Here is a 24,203-nt window from a genome sequence, read left to right on the forward strand (position 1 = left end):
AATTATTGTGTATGTCTATGGAAAGGGGTGAAAACCATGAGCCTCCTAGGTTTTGTATTGAAGTCAATGTACCCAGAGGATGGAAACTAGCCGTCCTCCGGTTACACCATGGCGCTACCCTACAGATTGCTGTTAAGGCTACTGTAGGCCTTCATTGCAAAAAGTGTTTTAATCAATTCTTTGGCGACATTAATATATTTAGCATAGTTTTATCTAAAAAGGATTACTTTAACATTTCACAATTTTTCTGAAATTCACTTAGGATGGTTCTCCCCTGAGAAGCCTTCACTGATCAACCACCATTCTTTCATTTGTCTCATCCACACATTTTTCTGTTGTTTACCACCCCAAACCACACATGGTTGTATTTACACTTGGCTAAGCAACAGTGCGGGACGTGTAGTAGTGAGAGTTGTGTGAGTCTTTACAGCACTGATATTAACCAAGCAGTGGGAATTCACTAACCAGTGAACAGAACAACAGATAACTGTAGTCCAAGGGCCATCACTACTTGATCATTCTGATCAAGTGTTCACATTTTATGCTCCCAAAGTGTGCAGTTATAACAAATAAAATAACACATTAAAAAAAGACACTTTTTTTTTTTTTTTTAAACTCTTGACTCGAGGCCTACAGTGCAGATTTTATTTTTGGATTCACATTGTACACAACGAACAGAGGAAGATATGAGGTTTCCCTTAGTGGTAATTTTGTTAGCTCTGTTGATTGTCTGTGGCAGGGTTGGCGTGTGTTGTTCCTACTCTTCAAGTTCTGGATAGACCTCCACTCGGACTTGAGAAATGGAGGGAGCTGACCTTTTCAAGAGCATAAGAAGGTTTGCTAGTAGTGGGAAGAAGCCAGCAGACAGCTGTTCATCTTTGTTTAGAAGTCTCTACTGTAGAAAGGTAGGCATGCTATGGGGTTACAGCAGAATGGCAAGGCAGTGCTGGGTGGGCAGTTTGGGCCAGCAGATGGGACAAACAGCGGACCATGTAGCAGAAGAAAGGCATGTTATTATTTACTAACAGACTGGGGGAGTTGGGAATAAGAGCATAAATTGATTCAAGACAACTCAATTTCTCTTTCTGATATAGTCTCAGATTAAATCAAGTAGACTGAAATATTAAACATGAAAGATGTTGTCAATCTTAAACCTTCTTATTCCTCTTGGACACAATTTGAGTTGAACATATGAATATGAAATTCACCAGACAGAGACAGAAAGTATGTCTTGGTGCAGTCATTCCCAACCCTCCATTCCCTGTCGACAGAACACAGTGCCTGGAACAGCATTGACCATGGTGCCATCATGGTTCAACTGGCTTTAGGAGTGGTTGATGTTTTCACTCACACTAGCACACAATTGAATGACCAATGACAGTTCTATACCAGAGATTCTAAACATCTATTTTCAAGGATGCATCTTCATGCCTGGAATGGTGAATAACATTTACCCATCATCACAATCCCCTCAAAACCTAAGAGATGGCAAGTTATAAAATTCAATTGTGTATCCCACTCTGGCTGTGAGCTGCGGTAATCTTTATCCTCAGCTCGTCCTCTTTTTAGGACACTATTAAAAATCTATTTCATTGCAATTATAATGACCATAAATTACAACACTATATAAAGAGATAACATATATTTTGTCACAGGAGTCTGTTAACTAAATTACTGAAATGAGGTACAGTGATAATATATTATATTCATGTGAAAATATATACCCTTGCGTCAAGGCATCCCATTCACATCTTAAAGCGGAATCCCTCATTTTCCTAAATCTGCCCCAAAATGACAAAATAATACATTTATCATCAGCTGATGTAGTAAGTCACTGGCAATCAGCCTTTAATATAGTGGGGGAGTAGATCATAAATATATCTACTTCACATTTTAGTGTGATATTAATAATCTCAATCAAGTGCTATATGAACAATATAGTCCCTTTATGGGGCTCAATTCTGCAGATAGTTATTTTACAGACACATCAGGGTCTCCAGTAGTGAATCTTATATCCCAATATCACATACATAATTCTAAAAACAAATTCAGTCTAATCATAATCTGTTAACTGCCATCAAAAAAGGATTCTACATAACCATGTTCATCTAATCTAAACCTCAACCTGCTTTTCAGAGGACATAAGGTAGTCAGAACATACTTTTTTCCTAATCATTCTAGATAAAAAATCGATTGGAATAGGTGCCCTTTTCGCTTTCCTGGCAATTCTGACTTGAGCTACACCCACTAGGCTCTGAGGACAAAGAAGTACCCCAAGCACCAGCCCAGAGGGTAACATACACCCTGCTTGTATCTGTGACGTGCATCCAGATGGCACAGGACAGAACCACGCACAATAGAGAAACCAAGACAATGTATAATATGTCCTTTCCAGTTTGTGGTGATGGGTTGGAGGCAGCAATGTACAACTGAAGACAAACATATCAAACGTCAGATGAGATGAGAACGGGGGAAAACAAAACAGAGAGAGAAAATAGTTCTTTTTGCCATGGTGTGTACACCTGGCAGTGGCAGCACAGCAGCCCAGATTACCAGCAGTGAGCCAGGCAGGGACCAGGGAGGAAGTGAGGTCTGGGGCCCAGGTCAGGAGCACCGCTAGGCTACCTCTTCCGGTGGGTCAGCACTCCCAAAGCCACTACAGCAGCTAGGGCCACCAGGGCAGCTCCACTGTAAAGCAGCACTGGAAGCTCCAACTCGGCCTCTGGTTCCGTTTGCACTGGGGCCTCCTCGGCTGGGGCCACAGGGGCCTCCACAGGGGCTTGGGGTGCCTCCAGGACGGGCGCTGCTGCCAGCTCCATCACAGCCTCTGACTGAGGTTCAGGCTGGGGCTCCTCTGGAATGGGCTCTGGCTGGGGTAGTGCTGCTGTGACTAGCATTGGGGCTGGCTCTGGTTCTGGGTCTTGCTCTGCTGGTGGGGGAGTAGGGGGCACCTTGGCGGGGGATGGGGGTGCTGCCTCCACAACAGGGACAGGCTCAGGCTCAACCACAGGGGCTGGTGTATGGGGTTCGGGCTCTGACACTGGGTCAGTGGATGGGGCACGCGGTTCTGGCTCTGATGGGACCGCCGACAGGGGAGCAGGGGTCTCGATGACGACCGACTCCTCCAGATTTACCACCACGGGCTCTGGGGCTGCTGGGACAGGAGGCGGGGTGTCATCCCTAAACATCGCCCTCAGCTCAGCCAGCTCACTCTCCGTGCCCAGCACGCTCAGCATGATCTCCTGCAGCTCAGGCTCCTCTGCCCCGCCCTCACCCTCCTCTGCGTCCTCTCGCTCTACGTGCACGATGTCAGAGTTGGAAGAGTTGTTCTCGCTGCGCTCCTCTGCAAGGGTGCCCTCGTTGCTTTCCAGGCTCTTGATGTCTTCGGGGTGGTCCATCATGCCAACCTGTGCCCAGGACTCGTGGCCTGCCAGAGACACACGTAAGCTCTCTGTCTGCCAGCTGTCCGGCCCACTGTTGTCTCCGGTGCCCAGCTGCGATGTGGGAAGCTGCTCTCCAGCCAGGATGTAGATGTCGTTGCTGTCCTCGGCTATGGTCAAGCCCTGCTCCTCCTCCAGGCTAAACACTGTACCCTGAGAGGGAGAGAAAGTTCAGTGGTCAGTATGGAACCACAAAATAACAAGCATTGCATTTTCCCATTTAATAAAGTGCTGATGGGTGGGATATAATAATCTTATGACATTGTGGAAAAATAAACAAGACTGACATTTCAAAAATGGGCAAAACCTCTGGCACTACTGGCCCACTTCTAAGAAAGGTGTGGATCCTCCCAATTCTTGTGAATTTTCACGCAATATCACAGTAGAAATGTGTGACGCACACCTCAGTAATGTCAAAGTAAATGTCACATCTTGCACTTATATTTTCGACAGGAGTTGCAATACAAAGACTTTGATGTGGTTTGGTCAAGTGTGCAGTCACCACCTGAAAAAGCCCAACATCAGCCCATCTGAGGCTATAGTACAGTACGTCATCTGCGTTATCACAGACCTTTTGTCTTGACTTAACTTCCTGCTGATCATTCTAAGGAAACCACTGAGGATATCACAATCTAATGCAGACTTCTGTAGTTTGTTTGTGTAGAGTTCCTGTATGCCCCTACCCTGGTCTTGACAAAGGGCCATAGCCCGTGGGAGGGATCGCCTAGAGTAAAACCTCTTTAGAACAGGTGCATCTACTATTCACTGGGACTTCAAATAATTCTGATAGAGGTGACAGAGACTTCTAAAAAGGTCTCCTCAGAGAGCTGCAGGTCCGTAGCTGCTCTTAGGTGACTGAATATAGGGCAATGGGAACAAGCTTGAAAACAATCAAAAACACAGGTGGTAATGATATATACTCCCAACCAAGCTATTGTGACACAGGTTTTTGTTTGTATGCATAATCTCTTCTTGTGGTATAAATAGCAAATGATCAAAGCAGTGTCTACAGTATGTCAAAATGTAACTTGTCTATAGTGTAATATAAATGTTGGTATTTATTATTGACTTTTCTTTGGTCTCTTGTTATTTGTATATTGTTCTCTACAATGCTCGTGATGCTATGGCTTTCATACCACCTAGTGGTGTGTGGATGGGAACTAACAACTGGGTCAGAAGCCTGATGGAATCTAATCTATCAGTCCTTATGGCTGTAGAGTAGGGATGCTCAACTAGATTCAGCCGCGGGCCGATTTCTTCTTGAGCGGATGGTCGGGGGGCCGGAACATAACTAGAAATCATTTGTAAACTGCAAATTGACCGCAAGGAGCCCAAACAGATATAATATTTGACTAAAATATCATTTCAAACCTTGCTTGTAGCTCAGTTGGTAGAGCATGGCGCTTGCAACGCCAGGGTTGTGGGTTCGTTTCCCACGGGGGGGCAGTATGAAAATGTATGCACTCACTAACTGTAAGTCGCTCTGGATAAGAGCGTCTGCTAAATGATCACGTGTCTCTTCTATCATGCGTGGAAATACTTGGGAACAGATTTCCCAAATTAAAATCACTTGGAGCTGATTTCCTGGTGTTTTTACAGTATTTATTTTGCTCAGAAAACTTGGGGCCAAATAAAACCACCCGCGGGCCACTGCTCCAATACTTCCATTTAGGCCTATACAGTGCATTCGGAAAGTATTCAGACCCCTTGACTTTTTGTTACAGCCTTATTCTAAAATGGATACAATTATTTATTTTCATCATCAATCTATACATAAATGACAAAGCGAACAGGTGTTTAGAAATGTTTGCAAATTTATAAAATAAAACTGAAATACCTTATTTACATAAGTATTCAGACCCTTTGCTATGAGACTCGAAATTGAGCTCAGGTCCACCTGTTTCCATTGATTATCCTTGATATGTTTCTACAACTTGGAGTCCACCTGTGGTAAATGCAATTGATTGGACATGATTTGGAAAGGCACACACCTGTCTATATAAGGTCCCACAATTGACAGTGCACGTCAGAGCAAAAACCAAGCCATGAGGTTGAAGGAATTGTCCGTAGAGCTCCGAGACAGGATTGTGTCGAGGCACAGATCTGAGGAAGCGTACCAAAACATTTCTGTAGCATTGAAGGTCCCCAAGAACACAGTGGCCTCCATCATTCGTAAATGGAAGAAGTTTGGAACCACCAAGACTCCTAGAGCTGGCCGCCCGGCCAAACTGAGCAATCGGGGGAGAAGGGCCTTGGTCAGGGAGGTGACCAAGAACCCGATGGTCACTGACAGAGCTCCAGCGTTCCTTTGTGGAGATGGGAGAACCATCTCTGCAGCACTCCAGCAATCAGGGCTTTATGGTAGTGGCCAGACAGAAGCCACTCTTCCGCAAAAAAGGCACATGACAGACCGCTTGGAGTTCGCCAAAAAGCACCTAAATGACTCTCAGACCATGAGAAAAAAAGATTATATGGTCTGATGAAACCAGGATTGAACTCTTTGGCCTGTATGCCAAGCATCACCTCTGGAGGAAACAGTGAAGCATGGTGGTGGCAGCATTATTGGGGAGGTTTTTCAGCGGCAGGGACTGGGAGACTAGTCGGGATCAAGGGAAAGATGAACAGAGCAAAGTACAGAGAGATCCTTGATGAAAACCTGCTCCAGAGCACTCAGGACCTCAGATTGGGGCGAAGGTTCACCTTCCAACAGGACAACGGCCCTAAGCACACAGCCAAGACAACGCAGGAGTGGCTTCGGGACAAGTCTCTGAATGTCTTTGAGTGGCCCAGCCAGAGCCTGGACCTAAACCTGATCGAACATCTCTGGAGAGACCTGAAAATAGCTGTGCAGCAACGCTCCCCATCCAACCTGACAGAGCTTGAGAGGATCTGCAGAGAAGAATGGGAGAAACTCCCCAAATACAGGTGTGCCAAGCTTTTAGCGTTATACCCAAGAAGACTTGAGGCTGTAATCGCTGCCAAAGGTACGTCAAAGTGCTGAGTAAAGGGTCTGAATACTTATGTAAATGTGCTATTTCAGTTTTTTTTGCCAACGATTTCTAAAAACCTTTTTTTTGCTTTTTCATTATTGGGTAGTGTATAGATTGTAGATGAGGGGAAAACAACTATTTCATCCATTTTAGAATAAGGCTGTAACGTATCAAATTGTGGAAAACGTCAAGGGGTCTGAATACTTTCCGAATGCACTGTATGTTTTTAGATGTCAATATGTGCCTCGGTAGGTATGTTAGTAGGAGGCTATTCAGGCACATTTCATAAAAAAGGGACATCTTTGTGTAGGAAGCTTTAACATAAGCACTTAAGGTGGCTGCATCGCGTGTCAGACGGTGTGAAAATGGCTGCCTCAGAGCTCAGACTGAATTCCCAGAGCACAGTAGGGGTAGCAGGGTGCCGTGGACCTGACAGCACTAACTGACTCAGCCTAATCCACATCTCCCTCATGAAAAGATAAGGTCAAAACTGTTACGGTTCATTCAGGCAGGCTAAATAACTGCTCTGATACACTTATCTTCCATTCAAACAGGCTTGCAAATGACTACTTATTTGCATCGAACTCACAGAACATTTTCCTAACTAAAATGGGGCCTATACTGTATCTATGTAAAATACAGTTGTTTGAGCTATGGGCCTATGGCCTGAATGAAGGTTATTCTCCTTACAAGGACATTCTCTCAGAGGCCAGGCTGCATCCCGGGAGGCCAGGCAGGGGATTAAAACTAATGCCAACCCTTCCTAACATTCACTCTCTGGGTGTAAGCAGATTTGTGTGTGGGAGAGTGGTTTACATCATTTTTCTAAAAACCCTCCTCTCTGGGCAGAGGTTTCAGTGGTTGGATAAAGAAGGGCAGCCATGTGTTAGGGCCACATTAATAGGTCTCCATCTGGGCGTAACAAGCATTGGGTCTTTAGGCAAATTACGTCAAAATGAAATAATCAGCAGTAGACCCTCACCCAGTTACTAAAGCCATATAACTATTTATTATTTTTATGATGTTCTCAAAAGAACATATGGTAAAGCACTAATAAAAGCCATCTCCATCAGCAGGCTAAGTAGACCACCAATTATTCAGTAGCTAGCAGCTAAAAACATTGAAAACTTGAGATTACTAAAAGCGAAAATCTGTGGTTCTTTAACTCACTAGGACAGAGCATAAGCAGATAATCAAAGTGAAATAAAATCTAGATATTTAGGCTACTTCATATGAAAATAAACACCAAACCTGAGATATCCTCACCTGTAGTCCTTATAGCTTCACTCCCTGTGTGAAAACACCTATATTCTTCAGCACCTTCCAATAACTTCACACGCACCAAGTTGAAAAAAAAAAACAGTCGCTGTTGTACAGCAGACTTTTGAGGTATTGTGAGCTGTTGTCAGGCGTGTTACAAAGCTCTCCACCCTTGCTGCGGGACACACACACAGAAAGACAAACTGTACACTGTTCCTCTGAGAGGAAGTCAGGCAGCCCCACACAGGAACAGCTCTTCCCAAACTACAGTGCCTTCAGAAAGTATTCACACTCCTTGACTTATTTCACATTTTTGTTGTGTTACAAAGTGCGATTAAAATTGATTTAATTGTCATTTTTTGTCAACAATCTACACAAAATACTTTTAAAAATGTGTTTATTAAATGGAAAATCAAACACTAATATATTTTGATTAGATAAGTATTCAACCCCCTGAGTCAATACATGTTAGAATCACTTTTGGCAGCGGTTACAGCTGTGAGTCTTTCTGGGTAAGTCAATATTTACAATATTTGCACATTATCCTTTTCAAGCCGATTTAAGTCAAAACTGTAACTAGGCCACTCAGGAACATTCAATGTCGTCTTGGAAAGTAACTCCACTGGTTTTGCGTTTTAGGTTATTGTCCTGCTGAAAAGGTGGATTTGTCGCCCAGTGTGTTGGAAAGCATACAACCAGGTTTTCCTCTAGGACTGTGCTTAGCTCTATTCCTTTTATTATATGTTATGTGTATGCTTGCCGATGACAAGCATACCCATAACATGATGCCACCACCATGCTGGAAAATATGAAGCGTGGTACTCAGTGACGTGTTGTGCTGGATTTGCCCCCAACATAATGCTTTGTATTCAGGACAAAAAGTTAATTTGCCAATTTTTTTGCAGTATTACTTTAGTTCTGCCTTATTGCAAACAGGACACATGTTTTGGAATATTTGTTATTCTGTACAGGCTTGATTCTTTTCACTCCGTCGTTTAGGTTATTATTGTGGAGTAACTACAATGTTGTTGAGCCATCCTCAGTTTTCGATCACAGCCATATAAAAATCATAATTGGCCTCATGGTGAAATCCCTGAGCTGTTTCCTTCCTCTCTGTCAACTGAGCTAGGAAGGACACCTGTATCTTTGTAGTGAGTGACTGGGTGTATTGATAACCCATACAAAGTGTAATTAATAACTTCACCATGTTCAAAGGAATATTCAAAAAGTCTGCCGTTTTATTTTTTACCAATCTACCAATAGGTGTACAATACATCAAGGGGTGTGAATACTTTCTGAAGGCACTATGTACCACTCAACAATGCTGTGTTAAAACCCCTGTACAAACAATGAGGGGAGTGATACCGCCACACACACTGTTAAACCTAATCTCAGGTATGACACTAGGCTCCACTGCACCTATGAACAGTTACCACAGCCTTAACACAGTCAAGGTACAGTGAGGTTGTGAGTGATTAGAGATTACATAGGCATTACATTTACATTTTAGTCATTTCACAGACGCTCTTCTCCAGAGAGACTTACAGGAGCAATTGGGGTTAAGTGCCTTGCTCAAGGGCACAGAGATCTTTCACCTAGTCAGCTCGGGGATTCGAACCAGAGATCTTTCAGTTACTGGCCCAACACTCTCCGATGTTATTTTTGATCACCAGTGAAGGGCAATATTTCATCCCCACACTAGTATCACATGTACAGCCTCATCTAATATACTGTATGAGATCCTTCTAGTCAAGACTTGGAAGCCTGCATCACTTGAATCAGAGCTGGTAGTTTGTGTAAACACACATCCCCCCCTCTTCTCCCAGCAGGGTCTCAGTCACATGTGACTTGCTGCCTGCCAACTAAACATGCCACAGCTCTTCACCAACACAAATATTAGAACTGGGAACTCAAGTCATGTTACAGACTGGCTGACTTTGTTTCACTTGTTTTTCTTTGCTCCATAAGATATTGTGAAAGGATCATTGGTTTTTGTCCTCTTATTCAATGTTAAAAAGGCCCAGTACAGTCAAACACGTGATTTTCCTGTGTTTTATATACACACACACAGTATACAAAACATGAGGAACACCTTCCTAATATTGAGTTGCACCCCCTTTTGCCCTCAGAACAGCCTAAAATCACCAGAGCATGGACTCTACAAGGTGTCAAAAGCATCCACAGGGATGCTGGCCCATGTTGACGCCTATGCTTCCCACAGTTCTGTCAAGTTGGCTGGATATCCTTTGGGTGGTGGACCATTCTTGATACACACGGGAAACTGTTGAGTGTGAAAAACCCTGCAGCGTTGCAGCTCTTGACAGACTCAATTTTTTATCCAGTCAGATAAACACTCCAAACAGCCTACCCAACCGCTCAGAGGCATCCGCATGGTCCTAAAGCACACTGTTGCCTCGTTTTGTATCACATTCCAATGATAAAACTGTGGGGGACAAAAATGCAATTGCACCCCTGGCTTTCACCTGGATTCACCTGATCAGTCTGTCATGGAAAGAGAAGGTGTTCCTAATGTTTTGTACATGCCCACACAGGTTTGAATAATGCTGTGAAAATGGTTATGCCCTTTTAGTGCAATACCCGTTTGAAAAGACTGCCTGAAATGTCAGTGTGATGGAGTTTTGGCCTGCCTGGTGATATCACTAGGCGGTAAATTAGTTTATAGACCAATAAGAAAAAGAGTTCTAAATCTGCCAATAGCAGCTAGTTTTTCCCCTCCCTACTCCGACCAATCCCAGACAGTCCTAACAAAATTCTTGCTTGAGAAATTGCCCTTTATTAAATAAGCTATTTTTATTAATTTTTGACCATTTTAACTGAAAACAAAATCACAATAACCAGGTTTCCCCACCCACCTTTTTATGCGAGTAAAGTACATGTTGAATAAAAATGTAATGACAGGCCTGATGGAAACAGAAAATGTTTCGGTAAGCTCTCCAAATGTCAACAAAACACGCTAGACAAGGTGGGACCTTTTTGTGTCAGTAAAATGAATTATGCGAGAGAAATGGTAGAACACTTATGCACAAATATTATATCGACGTAAACTTGGAATCACGCGTTGACATGTGTGGTCCTCCCACTACGACTCGTCCATCGGGAAAGCATGCAGTTTATTAGGCTACAGATTAAATAAGTCATGATGAACTTGACAGGGTGGTGAAAGTGCAAGGTGATGTTGATGCTCCTTACCAATAAATATCGAGGGTCTTATTCTGGTGACGTGATCAACGATGATTGGCTTCTGTTTGACAAATAAATCTCTCTTTTGTCCATAATAATCTCATCATGTAGGCTATACGCAAGCTCTAGCCAACAGCGCGTGGATACAGCACCAGAGTGGGCAAACTCGCTACGTAACGCAACATTTTGGGTGAGAAAACCATCAGTAGAGCTGAAAATGCGATGGAAACCCATTTAAATCTGTACTTTTTTATTCTGTACAATTTAACCGCAAAAGTTATTTTTATGTGCACTACCTCATCACGCACAGCCTTTAATCTGCAACAAGTCAATTTGATGGAAACATCTCTGGTGGGAAAAGGCACATTTTTATGCAGATTTTAGACTATTTGCATAAATATCTGTCACCAATTGGATGGAAACTTAGCTAGTAAGGTACTTAATTGTTACCCAGAAATTTGATATCGAGATTTAAAAAAACAACTGCATTGGACCTTTAATGCTTAGCCTACAATGGTGTGTACAGATTTGCCATTAAGTCCATGGACACTGGTCTGGGTGTTCTGCAGATAACCTGATACTGTAAAGACTGCATATGTAACATAACATTAACAGAAGAGTTCCTGGTAGTCAGACATTGAGGGATTCATGCTGACATCAGGCTCCATGCTGAACCAGCCAGCCAGCCCAGAGCTGTCTAACCTTCCTCTGTCTCCTCAGTTGTTTCTGAGAAACAGAATCTTACATTTACATTTAACCTATAATGCCATAAAGTCTGTTTCAGCCCGAGGGCCCCATCCTAACAATTCCTCTCAATTAGTGTCGTGTGCTGCTATGAAGTGCCGTCAAAGTGGATTGACTGCCAGGAGGGACCATTGGACACAGTAACATAAATGGCCATTCACTAATCAACTGATCATTCAATATAGCTGCCCAAGAGAGTTGTCAGTGACATAATTACATCCCCCAGTCAGGATTCCACCTTTATTAATGCCCCTAATCCCATCACTCCTCCCTCATCCAATTAATCCACTACCACTAAAGAGCAATGAAGCTATTCTAACCTACCGTGTCAAAGGAGTAAGACATCATGTACACTTTTAGGAAGTAGCTTTCATAAAAAATTATAAAAAGGATCCAGCTGCCCCCAAGAGGAATGGCCTTTCTTGTGTTAGATTGGCTGCAGCTGGGTGTAGGCCTATACAGTGGCTTGCGAAAGTATTCACCCCCCTTGGTATTTTTCCTATTTTGTTGCCTTACAACCTGGAATTAAAATTATTTTGGGGGGGTTTGTATCATTTGATTTACATGCCTACCACTTTGAAGATGCAAAATATTTTTGGTGAAACAAACAAGACCAAAAAAACAGAACTTGAGCGTGCATAACTATTCACCTCCCCCAAAGTCAATACTTTGTAGAGCCACCTTTTGCAGCAATTACAGCTGCAAGTCTCTTGGGGTATGTCTCTATAAAAAGGTTGGCACATCTAGCCACTGGGATTTTTGCCCATTCTTCAAGGCAAAACTGCTCCAGCTCCTTCAAGTTGGATGGGTTCCGCTGGTGTACAGCAATCTTTAAGTCATACCACAGATCCTCAATTGGATTGAGGTCTGGGCTTTGACTAGGCCATTCCAAGACATTTAAATGTTTCCCCTTAAACCACTTGAGTGTTGCTTTAGCAGTATGCTTAGGGTCATTGTCCTGCTGGAAGGTGAACCTCCATCCCAGTCTCAAATCTCTGGAAGACTGAAACAGGTTTCCCTTAAGAATTTCCCTGTATTTAGCGCCATCCACCATTCCTTCAATTCTGACCAGTTTCCCAGTCCCTGCCGATGAAAAACATTCCTACAGCATGACGTTGCAACCACCATGCTGCACTGTGGAGATTATGTTCTCGGGGTGATGAGAGGTGTTGGGTTTGCGCCAGACATAGCTTTATCCTTGATGGCCAAAAAGCTCAATTTTAGTCTCATCTGACCAGAGTACTTTCTTCCATATGTTTGGGGAGTCTCCAACATGCCTTTTGGCGAACACCAAACGTGTTTGCTTTTATTTTTCTTTAAGCAATGGCTTTTTTCTGGCCACTCTTCCATAAAACGCCCAGCTCTGTGGAGTGTAAGGCTTAAAGTGGTCCTATGGACAGATACTTTGCAGTTCCTTCAGGGTTAACTTTGGTCTCTTTGTTGCCTCTGATTAATGCCCTCCTTGCCTGGTCCGTTAGTTTTGGTGGGCGGCCCGCTCTTGGCAGGTTTGTTGTGGTGCCATATTCTTTCAATTTTTTAATAATGGATTTAAAAATGGTGCTCCGTGGGATGTTCAAAGTTTGATATTTTTTTAGAACCCAACCCTGATCTGTACTTCTCCTCAACTTTGTCCTTGACCTGTTTGGAGAGCTCCTTGGTCTTCATGGTTCCGCTTGCTTGGTGGTGCCCCTTGCTTAGTGGTGTTGCAGACACTGGGGCCTTTCAGAACAGTTCTATATATACTGAGATCATGTGACAGATCATGTGACACTTAGATTGCACACAGGTGGACTTTATTTAACTAATTATGTGACTTCTGAAGGTAATTGGTTGCACTAGATCTTATTTAGGGGCTTCATAGCAAAGGGGGTGAATACATATGCACCACTTTTCCGTTATTAATTTTTTTGATTTATTTTAAAACAAGTTATTTTTTTTATTTCACTTCACCAATTTGGACTATTTTGTGTATGTCCATTTCATTAAATCCAAATAAAAATCAATTTAAAATTACAGGTTGTAATGCAACAAAATAGGAAAAACGCCAAGGGGGATGTATACTTTTGCAAGGCACTGTAACCCCAGGTTTATCCAGGATCAAAGCCATTCAGGAGGGTTAATGTGAAGCAGCTGGCCTGATGGGAACAGCCACATGGATGAATGACTTCTCGTCTTCTACAAATTAACACGTCACTAAAATGACCTGTTTTTCCTAATCTACGAGAAGGGCTTCAACAAGAGAGCCTGGTAACAGCCAGATGGCGGGACTGTGCTTGGCCTCGGAGCATCCGACAGAGGACCTTGAGACCAGATGTCCAGCACCAAAGGTTGTGTTGCTCTCGCTGTGTCAGTGTATGTGACGCAGGTTGCATCAGGCAGCAGCAGTAGACACTGACCTGGGTTCAGCCATTAGCAGTGATGCCCTGACCAACGGTGTGAAGCGAGTAGAACTGACCATCCTCCAGTGGGGATCTGACCTGGGTTCTGCTGTTAGCAGTTGACAAAGGTGGCACTGCTCTGGGAGGCTATAACTATAAGTAGGCCAATCTGGCCTCTGGTGATTTTTCTGAGGATTATTTCCTCTGCTCTGCAGCAGAGCCCGTCGCCACAAGACAAAGAGATGCACTCAGCATTCCACCCCAGCAGCAGAGACATTTCTCTTACGTAACATGGCCAAGGACGCGTCCCAGACAGACCAGAACACGCTCAGCACCTCCTCCCCCCCAAATATGATTTGTGCCCGTGTTTGAGGCAACCGAAATTCATTATATTTTAAAGTATATGGGCATTTGCCTGACTAAGCTGCCCAGTTTGTGGCCTTTTAGCAAGTAACTTTACTATTGTGCGCAGCAACTGAGGTGTCAAGCGCAATTTGAGAGAGCAACATAAGCACACTTGTCACGAGCAGTTTCTGAGGGACACACCAAAATGAAACTAATATTACACCATTCATTTTCTAAAAATGTTAGCCTTCCTCTCCCAGACAACCTTAGACAAGGTGTCAGAGACACCCTTTGTCCGGTCACTTCCTAGCGACAGGAGTTGTATCACCCATGACAACGTCTGTAATACATCATGTCTGAAGGGCCCCGTCAGAACACACGCAGCAGTTTTCACTGTCGTGCTGAAGGACAGCAGTCAGTGCTGTCTGAAGGACAGGGCTAGAAATAGAGAGAGACGAGGGAGAGGGTGTGTAGGGGTGTTCTCAAGGACAAAGTTCAGATAATGACCTTTCCACCAGCCAAGTTTAATACAGACACACCCCTCACTCTTAGACTAGCTACATAGGGTATTAGGCTCTCACACAGTTACAGTATGTCACAGACCCAAACCATTCATAGTGAACAGGTTCAAATGCAGTCATACCCATGCTAGTCTATTTTGTGTCAGAAGCGGTCCTTATTCAAAATGTCTCCCTAGTGTATTGCATTTCCCTTGCTTACTCATCTTCCCCCCATTCCTATGGCCGGGTCGGATTTAAGAGATGCTGGTCTTGTTGTCCAATGAAGTGAACACGACATTGGGGTCATAATCCTTTTTGTTTCCTAATGTAATTAAACAAAAAGGCATGGTCATCGTCAGAGCCACCAAACACAGCAGGAGGGACCACTATCACGAGGATGGCACGACGTACCCGTCATCTAAATCAATCTGCCTCCCATCAGATTTACAGTGATAACTACAACCAATCAAAATCGCTCAATAAGCGATAAACCCATGAGGCAGTTCGGGATTTCCACTTGGTTGTAAATGGTGCACAATAGATAGAACAGAAAAATGCACAGAATCTTCCCTCCAAGTGCTCAGTCATAGAGGACCTTGGGGATTATTGTGTTCTAGCCACTGTGTTTTTTTTTTTTTTTTTAAACTGTCAACTCAGATATCCATACACTTCACCACACGGCTAAAACCAGATTCAGAGACGCAAGCCCTTCCCTGCGGTCCAGAGTTCTTCAATCCCCCCAAACAGCGACCGACAGTCTCTTACTAAACTACGATCAATGTTCTCACACAGTCACCTATACAAACGCGCACCAACACACGCACCACCAAAAAACAAGATAATTGACCTACCTGACTGTAACCCAGCAACTATACAGTAAGTGCTTCCCTGAGCAAGGTCAGAAGCCCAGAAAGAGTCCAAAAAGAGAGAGAGAGAGAAAGGGAGGAGTGGAGAGAAAGAAGGGGGAAGTGAACCCACACACCGCTGTCACAGTAATGGAGCTTGAACTTCACAGGAGTTCTCACTGGCGTGTCATACCCACCCCGCCCTCTCTATTTCACTCTCTCCCTCCCCCTGCTGTCCCAGCCCTAGCCTATGGTCCATCCCTGACATAACAGTGGGAATGTGGCCTTGTTAGTGTGGCCAAGGGACTGAGCACATAAACAATGGATTGGATCCAGTCATAATGTGATACGAGCAGAAGTGAGTCAGGGATGATGTATCAGAGATGGTCATGGTATGTTATCCCTTTACTGCCCCACAACAATGATTATTCTCTCCACAAGTCAAGCACAGTCTTGGTGAGATTCACATGGTTAGGTCATGGGCCTGGCTCTGCTTTTCATTCAGTTGTACTCAACCCATGTGTCCCTTTTAGCACTTTACAGTCATGCCTGATCAAGCAATTTCTGTGTGTTTTTCTTTTCCCTAGGGCTTGTTACGGTAATGAATACACTGCACAGTATCTGTACTGACAGCAGAACGACTTGTTCTACATGTCCAGTTCAGTGGCGGTAGGTGGCGTTTAAGATAAGGGAGGACGATTTATTTAAATTAGCATGGCATCATTTCCATTAGAGCACATTGGATGACTCATTCATATTCCATTCACCCAGCTCAATGTAACAATCGATAGGTTTAGGCCACTACATGATACACACATTTTCCCTATACCCATCATGAGGTAGCTACAACCTAGCCTACAAATGAACGTTTATAACGTAGGTGCAGAGGTTGAGACAAATTGGAGTAATCAAGATGACAGACAGTGACACTTTCAATACCGACTTGCAAACTCCTGCCTGCATCTAGCCGACATTGGGTGTAATCATTAGTCCCAACAGTTGCAAAATGTTCCGTTCTGTTTCTATTGGAGAAATTCACTTTGGTCCCTCCCCGTTTCGTTCGTTTCCGTTTTGCAACAGAATCAGAGGAATGAATACACCCCTGACCACACAGTTCACTTTCATAGCAGCCACATACAGCATCTTCACTTTGCTTGCTGTATAATTCCTTCTACGGGCTCTCCTCCTCTCACCTTTTCCCTTTGCCGGTGGACTTCAGTGCACAACACAACAGCTGTCTCTGACCAGGTGAAAAACCTCTCCAAGCCAAACCTTCCTACCATAACCGCTAACCACTACACAGCCTACATTGTTGTCACCATATTAATGTTATAGTCAACAAAAGTAGAACTAACACGTTAGTAAACCCACAATCCAAGTGTACGATCACGCAGTACAGTGCACAGCAAGCAGTTTAACAGATACACCAGCAGGCCTCGGTGGCAATACATTAATAAAACCGAAAGCCAGTGGCGTAAAGTACTTAAGTAGTACTTTAAAAGTATTTTTACTTAAGTATTTTTTGGGGTATCTGTACTTTACTATTTATATTTGACAACTTTCACTACATTCTTAATGAAAATAAGTGTACTTTTTACTCCATACATTTTCCCAAAAGTACTTGTTACATTTTGAATGCTTAGCAGGACAGGAAAATGGTCCAATTCACACACATCAAGAGAACATTCCTGGTCATCCCTACTGCCTCTTGTCTGGCAGAGTCACTTAACACAAATGCTTTGTTTATAAATTATGCCTGAGTGTTGGAGTGTGTCCCTGGCTATCCGTAAATTAAAACAAGAAAATCGTGCCGTCTGGTTTGCTTAATATAAGGAATGTGAAATGATTTACACTTTTACAGTACCAGTCAAACGTTTGGACACACCTACTCATTCCAGAGTTTCTTTATTTTTTACATTGTAGAAAGGTGACTACCTCATGAAGCTGGTTGAGAGAATGCCAAGCTATCATCAAGGCAAAGGGTGGCTACTATGAAGTATCTAAAATATACTTTGATTTGTTTAACACTTTTTTGGTTACTACATCATTCCATGTGTTATTTCATAGTTTCGATGTCTTCACTATTATTCTATAATGTAGAAAATAGTAAAAATAAAGAAAAACCCTTGAATGAGTGTCCAAACTTTTGACTGGTACTGTACTTTTGATACTTAAGTATCAAAAGTAAATGTAATTGCTAAAATATACTTAAGTATATTTAAAACCAAATAATTTTATACTTTCTCAAGTAGTATTTTACTGGGTGACTTTCACTTTTACTTGAGTAATTTTCTATTAAGGTATCTTTACTTTTACTCAAGTATGACACTTTTTCCACCACTGCCGAACACTTACCTTGACTTGGAAGAGTTGCAGTGTTGGATAGCCTTAGCCTGCTAGCTAACATAAATAGCATTCCTCTCTGTATGAGTCAAGTTGTTGAGTAGGCTAAATTAGCTGCATTACCTAAGTAAGTGAAAGGTAAATTAAGAAGAGTGTCTCCCTCTCTCCCTTTCTCGTTCCTTCTTTAAAAATGCCCTTATAGCCAGCCTCTCAACAATGACTGAATGCCCTTACAGCCAACCATGTACAGTGGATCTCCGGCGCCCTCCTCTGGCTATACTGTGTTGTGAAAAGAAACAGCAGCCAACAGGTCAAGGCTGAAACATTAATCTGCTTGAATTTTGTATGAGAAATTAATAAGTGCTTCATTATTGGCCAGCCCCCTGTCCCATCCACCCCATCTGTACCACCTCTCCCCTTGTCCAGTGTCCACTCACCCATCCTCCCTGCCGGATGATGTAGTCTGCCTCAGCCTCCTCCAGGAAATTGACCCCCAGAGGAAGCAGAGTAGCCAGGATCTGTCCTTCTCCCTGTAGTGCCTGCAGCAGCACCAAAGGCACCAGCACCTGGGGACAGCGAGGGCAGTGTGTTAGGCCCAGTTCAAGACCCTACCCAAAAGGAACCAGGATGGGGGTAAAAGCAAAATGGTGATGGTTCCACCAGGCCTTTCAAAAAGCCTAAGGGGAGCTTCCACCACGCTTATCAGATTTAGGGGTGGCACGGTAATTGTATAATAATGTATCCGACAATTATGGATGAAGACAGTCATGAAAATAAAATAATCATCATAACCGTAAAAAAAAAATCCAACGTTTTTAATCAACTTCATATTCAAGTCGACAAACTATACCCAAAAGCAGCAAAGTAGTCTGGCTTACAGCTAACAGCCGATATAAGGAGAGAGGAGGCTAAACTAGCCAGTTTTAGAATTTTGTGTTGTGGACTAAACAGCTGACTGAAGGCGGGACATACAGTTGAGTCCATTTCTGTGGTAACATGGACTCTTACAAAGTGATGAAACTTTGTTGCTCCTTGTTACTGCAAGGTGTTGGAGCAAACCAGTCTTCCGGTTGCCTCTGTGCATCTTGTTTGCTATTCAAACGATTATAAAAATGGTGACCGCGGTCAATTGGCTGACAAATAACCGTCATTCCAAAATTCCATGACAGTCACAGCCCTAATCAGATTCCTTAGGATCTGCAAACACCATAGGCCTAAGAGCTAGGGAAAGAGCTTATGGGTTGTTTCTTAACTAGTCCTAATAGGTTGTCAGTCAGTAACGGCAGGTGAACAGTAGAGAGATCCCTCACCTTGGTCCAGCCACTCTGCGTGTGGCAGGAGACATCTTGTGCTGCTTCTCTGAAACGTTCGTAGTCCAAAGGGCTGCCAAACGAACACACAGTGATCATTCACCAGTGACCTTGAAAGTAACTTGAGAAATGTATGCATCACAGAGAGCTGGTTTATAAATATGGTTGAGATACATTAGACACACATTCCTAGCCTAAGTGATATGAGTAATGTCCTTGCATTTCTGTAACTTTAGAAAATTAAATGGTAGCCTATATGCTGGTTGCAGTGGCGGCTCCTGAAAAAATTCTCAGGAGGGGCAATTTTTCTGATGATTTAGGTGACCTACACACATTTTTAAAAAGATATGTCCAGCAACAACATGAAGACAGGGGCAGCATATAAGTCAATACCAGAATCATTTATTGACTGATCTCAGGGAGTGCTCCTAATCTCAGCTTGTTACCTGTATAAAAGACACCTGTCCACAGAAGCAATCAATCAATCAGATTCCAAACTCTCCACCATGGCCAAGACCAAAGAGCTCTCCAAGGATGTCAGGGACAAAATTGGAGACCTACACAAGGCTGGAATAATAATAATAATAATAATAATAATATGCCATTTAGCAGACGCTTTTATCCAAAGCGACTTACAGTCATGCGTGCATACATTTTTGTGTATGGGTGGTCCCGGGGATCGAACCCACTACCTTGGCGTTACAAGCGCCGTGCTCTACCAGCTGAGCTACAGAAAGTGGATACTCATGGATGCGCATCGCAATTGTAAAATGTCAACACAATTGGAGACACCACGTCATTTTGGAGACATGTTATTGACAGTAAACTATTGTAGATGCGACTGCTAACTAAATAAAACATTTTAGCTGGCTAGCTAATCATCTTAGCTAAATGTGGGGCAAACAATTCAGTTATTTACCGTTAATTTGAGGGATTGGGGTGAAAGAAATCGAGTTACATAGTGATACTTTACGATATACTGTATTGACAATATCGCAATATAACCATATCCACCCTGTCCAAAGTCTCTACTTGGTCTCAGTTCTCCAGTAAACTTGTGATTATCAACACTAACCTCATCGTTGTGGCGGCGGACAGCTAGCCTGTATCCCTCATCCAGTTGAGTGGCAATGTTATTTTTTCGTTCGTACCATTTTTTGGAAAATCCTCGGGTGTAGGACTTCCCCCTTTAGTAGAAACCTGTTGAATTATTAAATTTGGTCTGGGAGGTCCTAATTGTTTCGTTGCCAATTTATCTTCATTTGTTCGCCGACAAAAAGGAAATTCTTTCAAAGACACAATCGAGTTGCACTGAAGCCTAGCCATGTTGATAGTAGTAGTGAATTGATTGACGCTGCTACCCTCTCTTTTCTTAGTTACGTTCATGTGACGAAAGCGCGTAAGTGCAAGCCCACAGACACCCATTGAGATTGTATTGAAGGCTCTGAAATTTGAAAAAATAGATTTTACATGGGGAGTCTATGACAGAAGTTCTGGGCGATTTTCAATCTGACTGAAATCGCCCCAAAAGGGGGTGGAGCCATTTGAAGCACGACTTTAGCCTGATTCGACATTTAGTGGCAGTGTGGCACTGTGGCAGATCAGACGTATAGATTACAACACTGATAACTACTGTTGCCGTGATATAATTGATTAGAAAAAAAATCCCTTCCTTTTCCCGTTTGGCAGTGCGTCGCCCATATCGCCCTATTGAACAGGCCGTCCCTGGCTGGTTGGGTGTCATTGATTAAACCTATAGGAGTGTTTCTTGGAATCCATTTCATCATTAAAAGCGCAGATTAAAAATATACTTTGAAGTAGTCATGTAATACAACCTTTTATAAAAAAGGTCCATGTGCTGTTCTGAAATTGCTAGACAGGAACACTTTCCCTAAGGCAGTATGAAAGGCACCATCAATTCAACCTTGACTTTGAGTTCAGGCCTACAGTAGAGCATATGAGCGGAGTGGTGTGGTGAGAATCTCAGCTCCTCGCTCACGGAGCTGTTCACCCCTCCGCTCCCCCCGCTCAAAGCCACATCAGGCCAGTCCGCTCATTATCGCTCAACGCAGTTTGCATCGCGCACCACTCAAATCACCCCCCCCGCTCGCTCCAAAAAAGGAAAAAAAAAATCTGCATGTATTTCACTTTTTAGCTTAAACCACAGCCTACCCTTATCTCCCCGAGTTTGTTGCATAGACTTCTCTGATAATTTTTTTTACATTTTTAGTCATTTAGCAGACGCTCTTATCCAGAGCTACTTACAGTTAGTGAGTGCATACATTACTTTTTTATTTTTCATACTGGCCCCCGTGGGAATCGAACCCACAACCCTGGCGTTGCAAACGCCATGCTCTACCAACTGAGCTACATCCCTGCCGGCCATTCCCTCCCCTACCCTGGACGACGCTGGGCCAAATTGTGCGCCGCCCCATGGGTCTCCCGGTCGCGGCCGGCAACGACAGAGCCTGGATTCGAACCAGGATCTCTAGTGGCACAGCTAGCACCATTCTGTCTTGAAACGGGGATCTAACACTGATGCTAAAATGAGATGTTTATCAGTATAGTATATTCCATAGTGAATTGACACGTTGTTTGCCAATGTTTCTGCAAAAGCAGCGATGCCCATTGGAAGTGCAGCGTGAGTGTCATCGGTGAGCAGGGATTTGATTTCTGTGACAGCAGGGAGGATCATCCCCAGGTTCCCCAGCTCCTTCTGCATTTTGTCTGTGAGGTCTGCCAGTGGTGTCAGCACACTGACAAGGTGCGTCAGCTGCCGTACTTGAGTCAGGGTGATGTTAGCAACAGACTTGAGTTTGTTTTGCCATAACGGGTCTTTTTGGAACAACCGGATGAACGACTGAATCATCCGCAGCTGGCTGCTCCATCGAGTGGCGCAGGCATTTGTGGGGCCGACACCTAATTGGTCGGTTTCCTCTGTGTTCAGGGTGCTCTTGCGTACACATTTCACCAGGTGCCCGGCTTTCACTAACAGCCTATTAATGTTGTCGTGCTCGTTAACGGTGTCTTTGATCGCCAGCTGAAGCATGTGAATGGAGCATCTCAGATGTAAATTTGACACAGTAAAGTACCGATTTATCATAGTTTCTACATTAGTGGTCCCTCATCCTCCTCTTCAGTGCCAGGGAGGAGGTTAGCCCGGTGGAGCTGCGCCGGTGAAGTGTTGCATCCCTTCGCGTTCTCCTTTAATCAGCGGTTCATGTAAATAATTTTTTTTAATGCTACATCCAGCTCTCTTTTTCTCTCCCTTGTTATGGTTGGGCCTTTGCGTGCAGTGAAGAAACGTTTGAATTCCTCAACCCTTTTCTCTTGTTGCTGCTGCTGCTCCTCTCGCTCTATAAAATACAAATTCATGGACGACAAATTAAATTAAACCGATGGATTCTGGGTCAGGCTTGAGCATGCTTCAGACTCGTGGTGTGAGCGAGCGAAATTGGAGCGGGACATAGGGCGACGCTCCGTCCTTTTAAAAATGCCGCTCTGGGTTCTGTCCAAAATCTGCCCGCTTGCGCTCCACACTTGCTCCCGCTCCACTCCGCTCACATGCTCTGGCTGATGAGCCTACCCAGGCACTGCTGTGCTGACTGTATTCAAGGACTCTTGAAGGCACTGAAACGCATGCCTTTTCTCAACCAAAATGGTAAACTACCAAACCAATAGGTTTCAACAATGTAGGGAAAACAGCAATACACAGAGTTTACTAATCTGTTCTCTTAAAGGGTGAACAGTGAACACGACAACTTGCTGCACATGCTGCGCGCACACACACACACACAGTGAGAGAATGTTAGGCTGGGTGTACACCAGGAGAGAACGACTGCCCCCTCTCATTGAAGCCACAAAGTTCAAGGCCGACCATGGTACTGCAGGCATTGTTTGCAGAAAACAGGAGCCCCTTTATAGTGAATGGGAAAATGGCAATCTTCGCATAAATAAAAAAGACAGAAGGCAATCCTGGTACCAATAATTGCTTCCATTACACCAGATGTATGTCCTTGAACCGCTTATTTTAAAATCTCACACAGAATAAGTTATGATAATTTAGTAGCTAATGGCAGCCTGCAGTACCCTGTTCAGCCTCTAGCTTGAGATACTCAACGAGAGGAGTAGCACTGAGTTAGCCTGCAGCGTCACTTCCTGGAGTAGCTCCAACTGCGCATGTTATGTCTACATAAATCACCTACATGAGATGCCATCTGAACCAACTTCCTTGGCTTCAAATGCGCTATCGAGTCTTCACATAGGAATGAATGGTGTCACGTGATCGATGGCTTTGTCCATTCATAGATAAAGTAATTGGTGTACACTGCAGAACAGATACTCACGCACTGAGGAGTGTGTGTACAGTGGAGGCCAGGTGTGTGTCCAGGTCTCTGGCCACCCGGTCGCCCAGAGCAGCAAGGCAGTCCTCGATGGAGCTCTCTGGGTTGGCAGGGCTGAACACTGGAGACATGTGGCAGTCGAAGCCTGTACTGGAGAAGGCTGTAAACACACACACTCATTCATTTCTTTGACAGTCCCAGACCCAGTTGTACAAGAACAGTGTGATGAGGGCTGAAAGACCCAACTATTAGCATGCTCAGACATGTCTGTGTTGTGAGGGCATACAATATCTGGTGTGTGTGGCTTCCTCTTACAGGCTGAGATCTCATCTTCCAGTTGCCTCAGCTCTTCCTCTATCTGTCCCTTCATCACTCTGTTCCTCTCTCTCTCCATCGCTCTGTCCACAGCATACTGGTCATCTCCTGGAAGGAAACACAACATCACATGACACTAACAGTCACACATGACATATTTGGAATCAATTACATCATTATCTATGTTTC

General features: G+C 43.7%; 1 protein-coding gene across 1 annotated transcript in view; it reads right to left on the reverse strand.

The window, feature by feature from the left end:
- Nucleotides 1-623: 623 nt before the first annotated feature.
- The window catches only part of LOC121576954 (bcl-2-like protein 13), a 35,721-nt gene continuing 12,141 nt past the window's right edge, over nucleotides 624-24,203 (reverse strand). Inside the window, exons 3-7 of the mRNA XM_041890576.2 lie at nucleotides 24,015-24,122; nucleotides 23,703-23,859; nucleotides 19,357-19,429; nucleotides 18,484-18,612; nucleotides 624-3,593 (exon numbers count right to left, since the gene is read on the reverse strand). Of these exons, the coding sequence (XP_041746510.2) occupies nucleotides 2,622-3,593; nucleotides 18,484-18,612; nucleotides 19,357-19,429; nucleotides 23,703-23,859; nucleotides 24,015-24,122 (1,439 nt within the window). The 3' untranslated portion in view covers nucleotides 624-2,621. The remainder of the gene's footprint in view (nucleotides 3,594-18,483; nucleotides 18,613-19,356; nucleotides 19,430-23,702; nucleotides 23,860-24,014; nucleotides 24,123-24,203) is intronic.

This window comes from Coregonus clupeaformis, chromosome 11 (genome assembly GCF_020615455.1).
Source record: "Coregonus clupeaformis isolate EN_2021a chromosome 11, ASM2061545v1, whole genome shotgun sequence".
Taxonomy (NCBI): domain Eukaryota; kingdom Metazoa; phylum Chordata; class Actinopteri; order Salmoniformes; family Salmonidae; genus Coregonus; species Coregonus clupeaformis.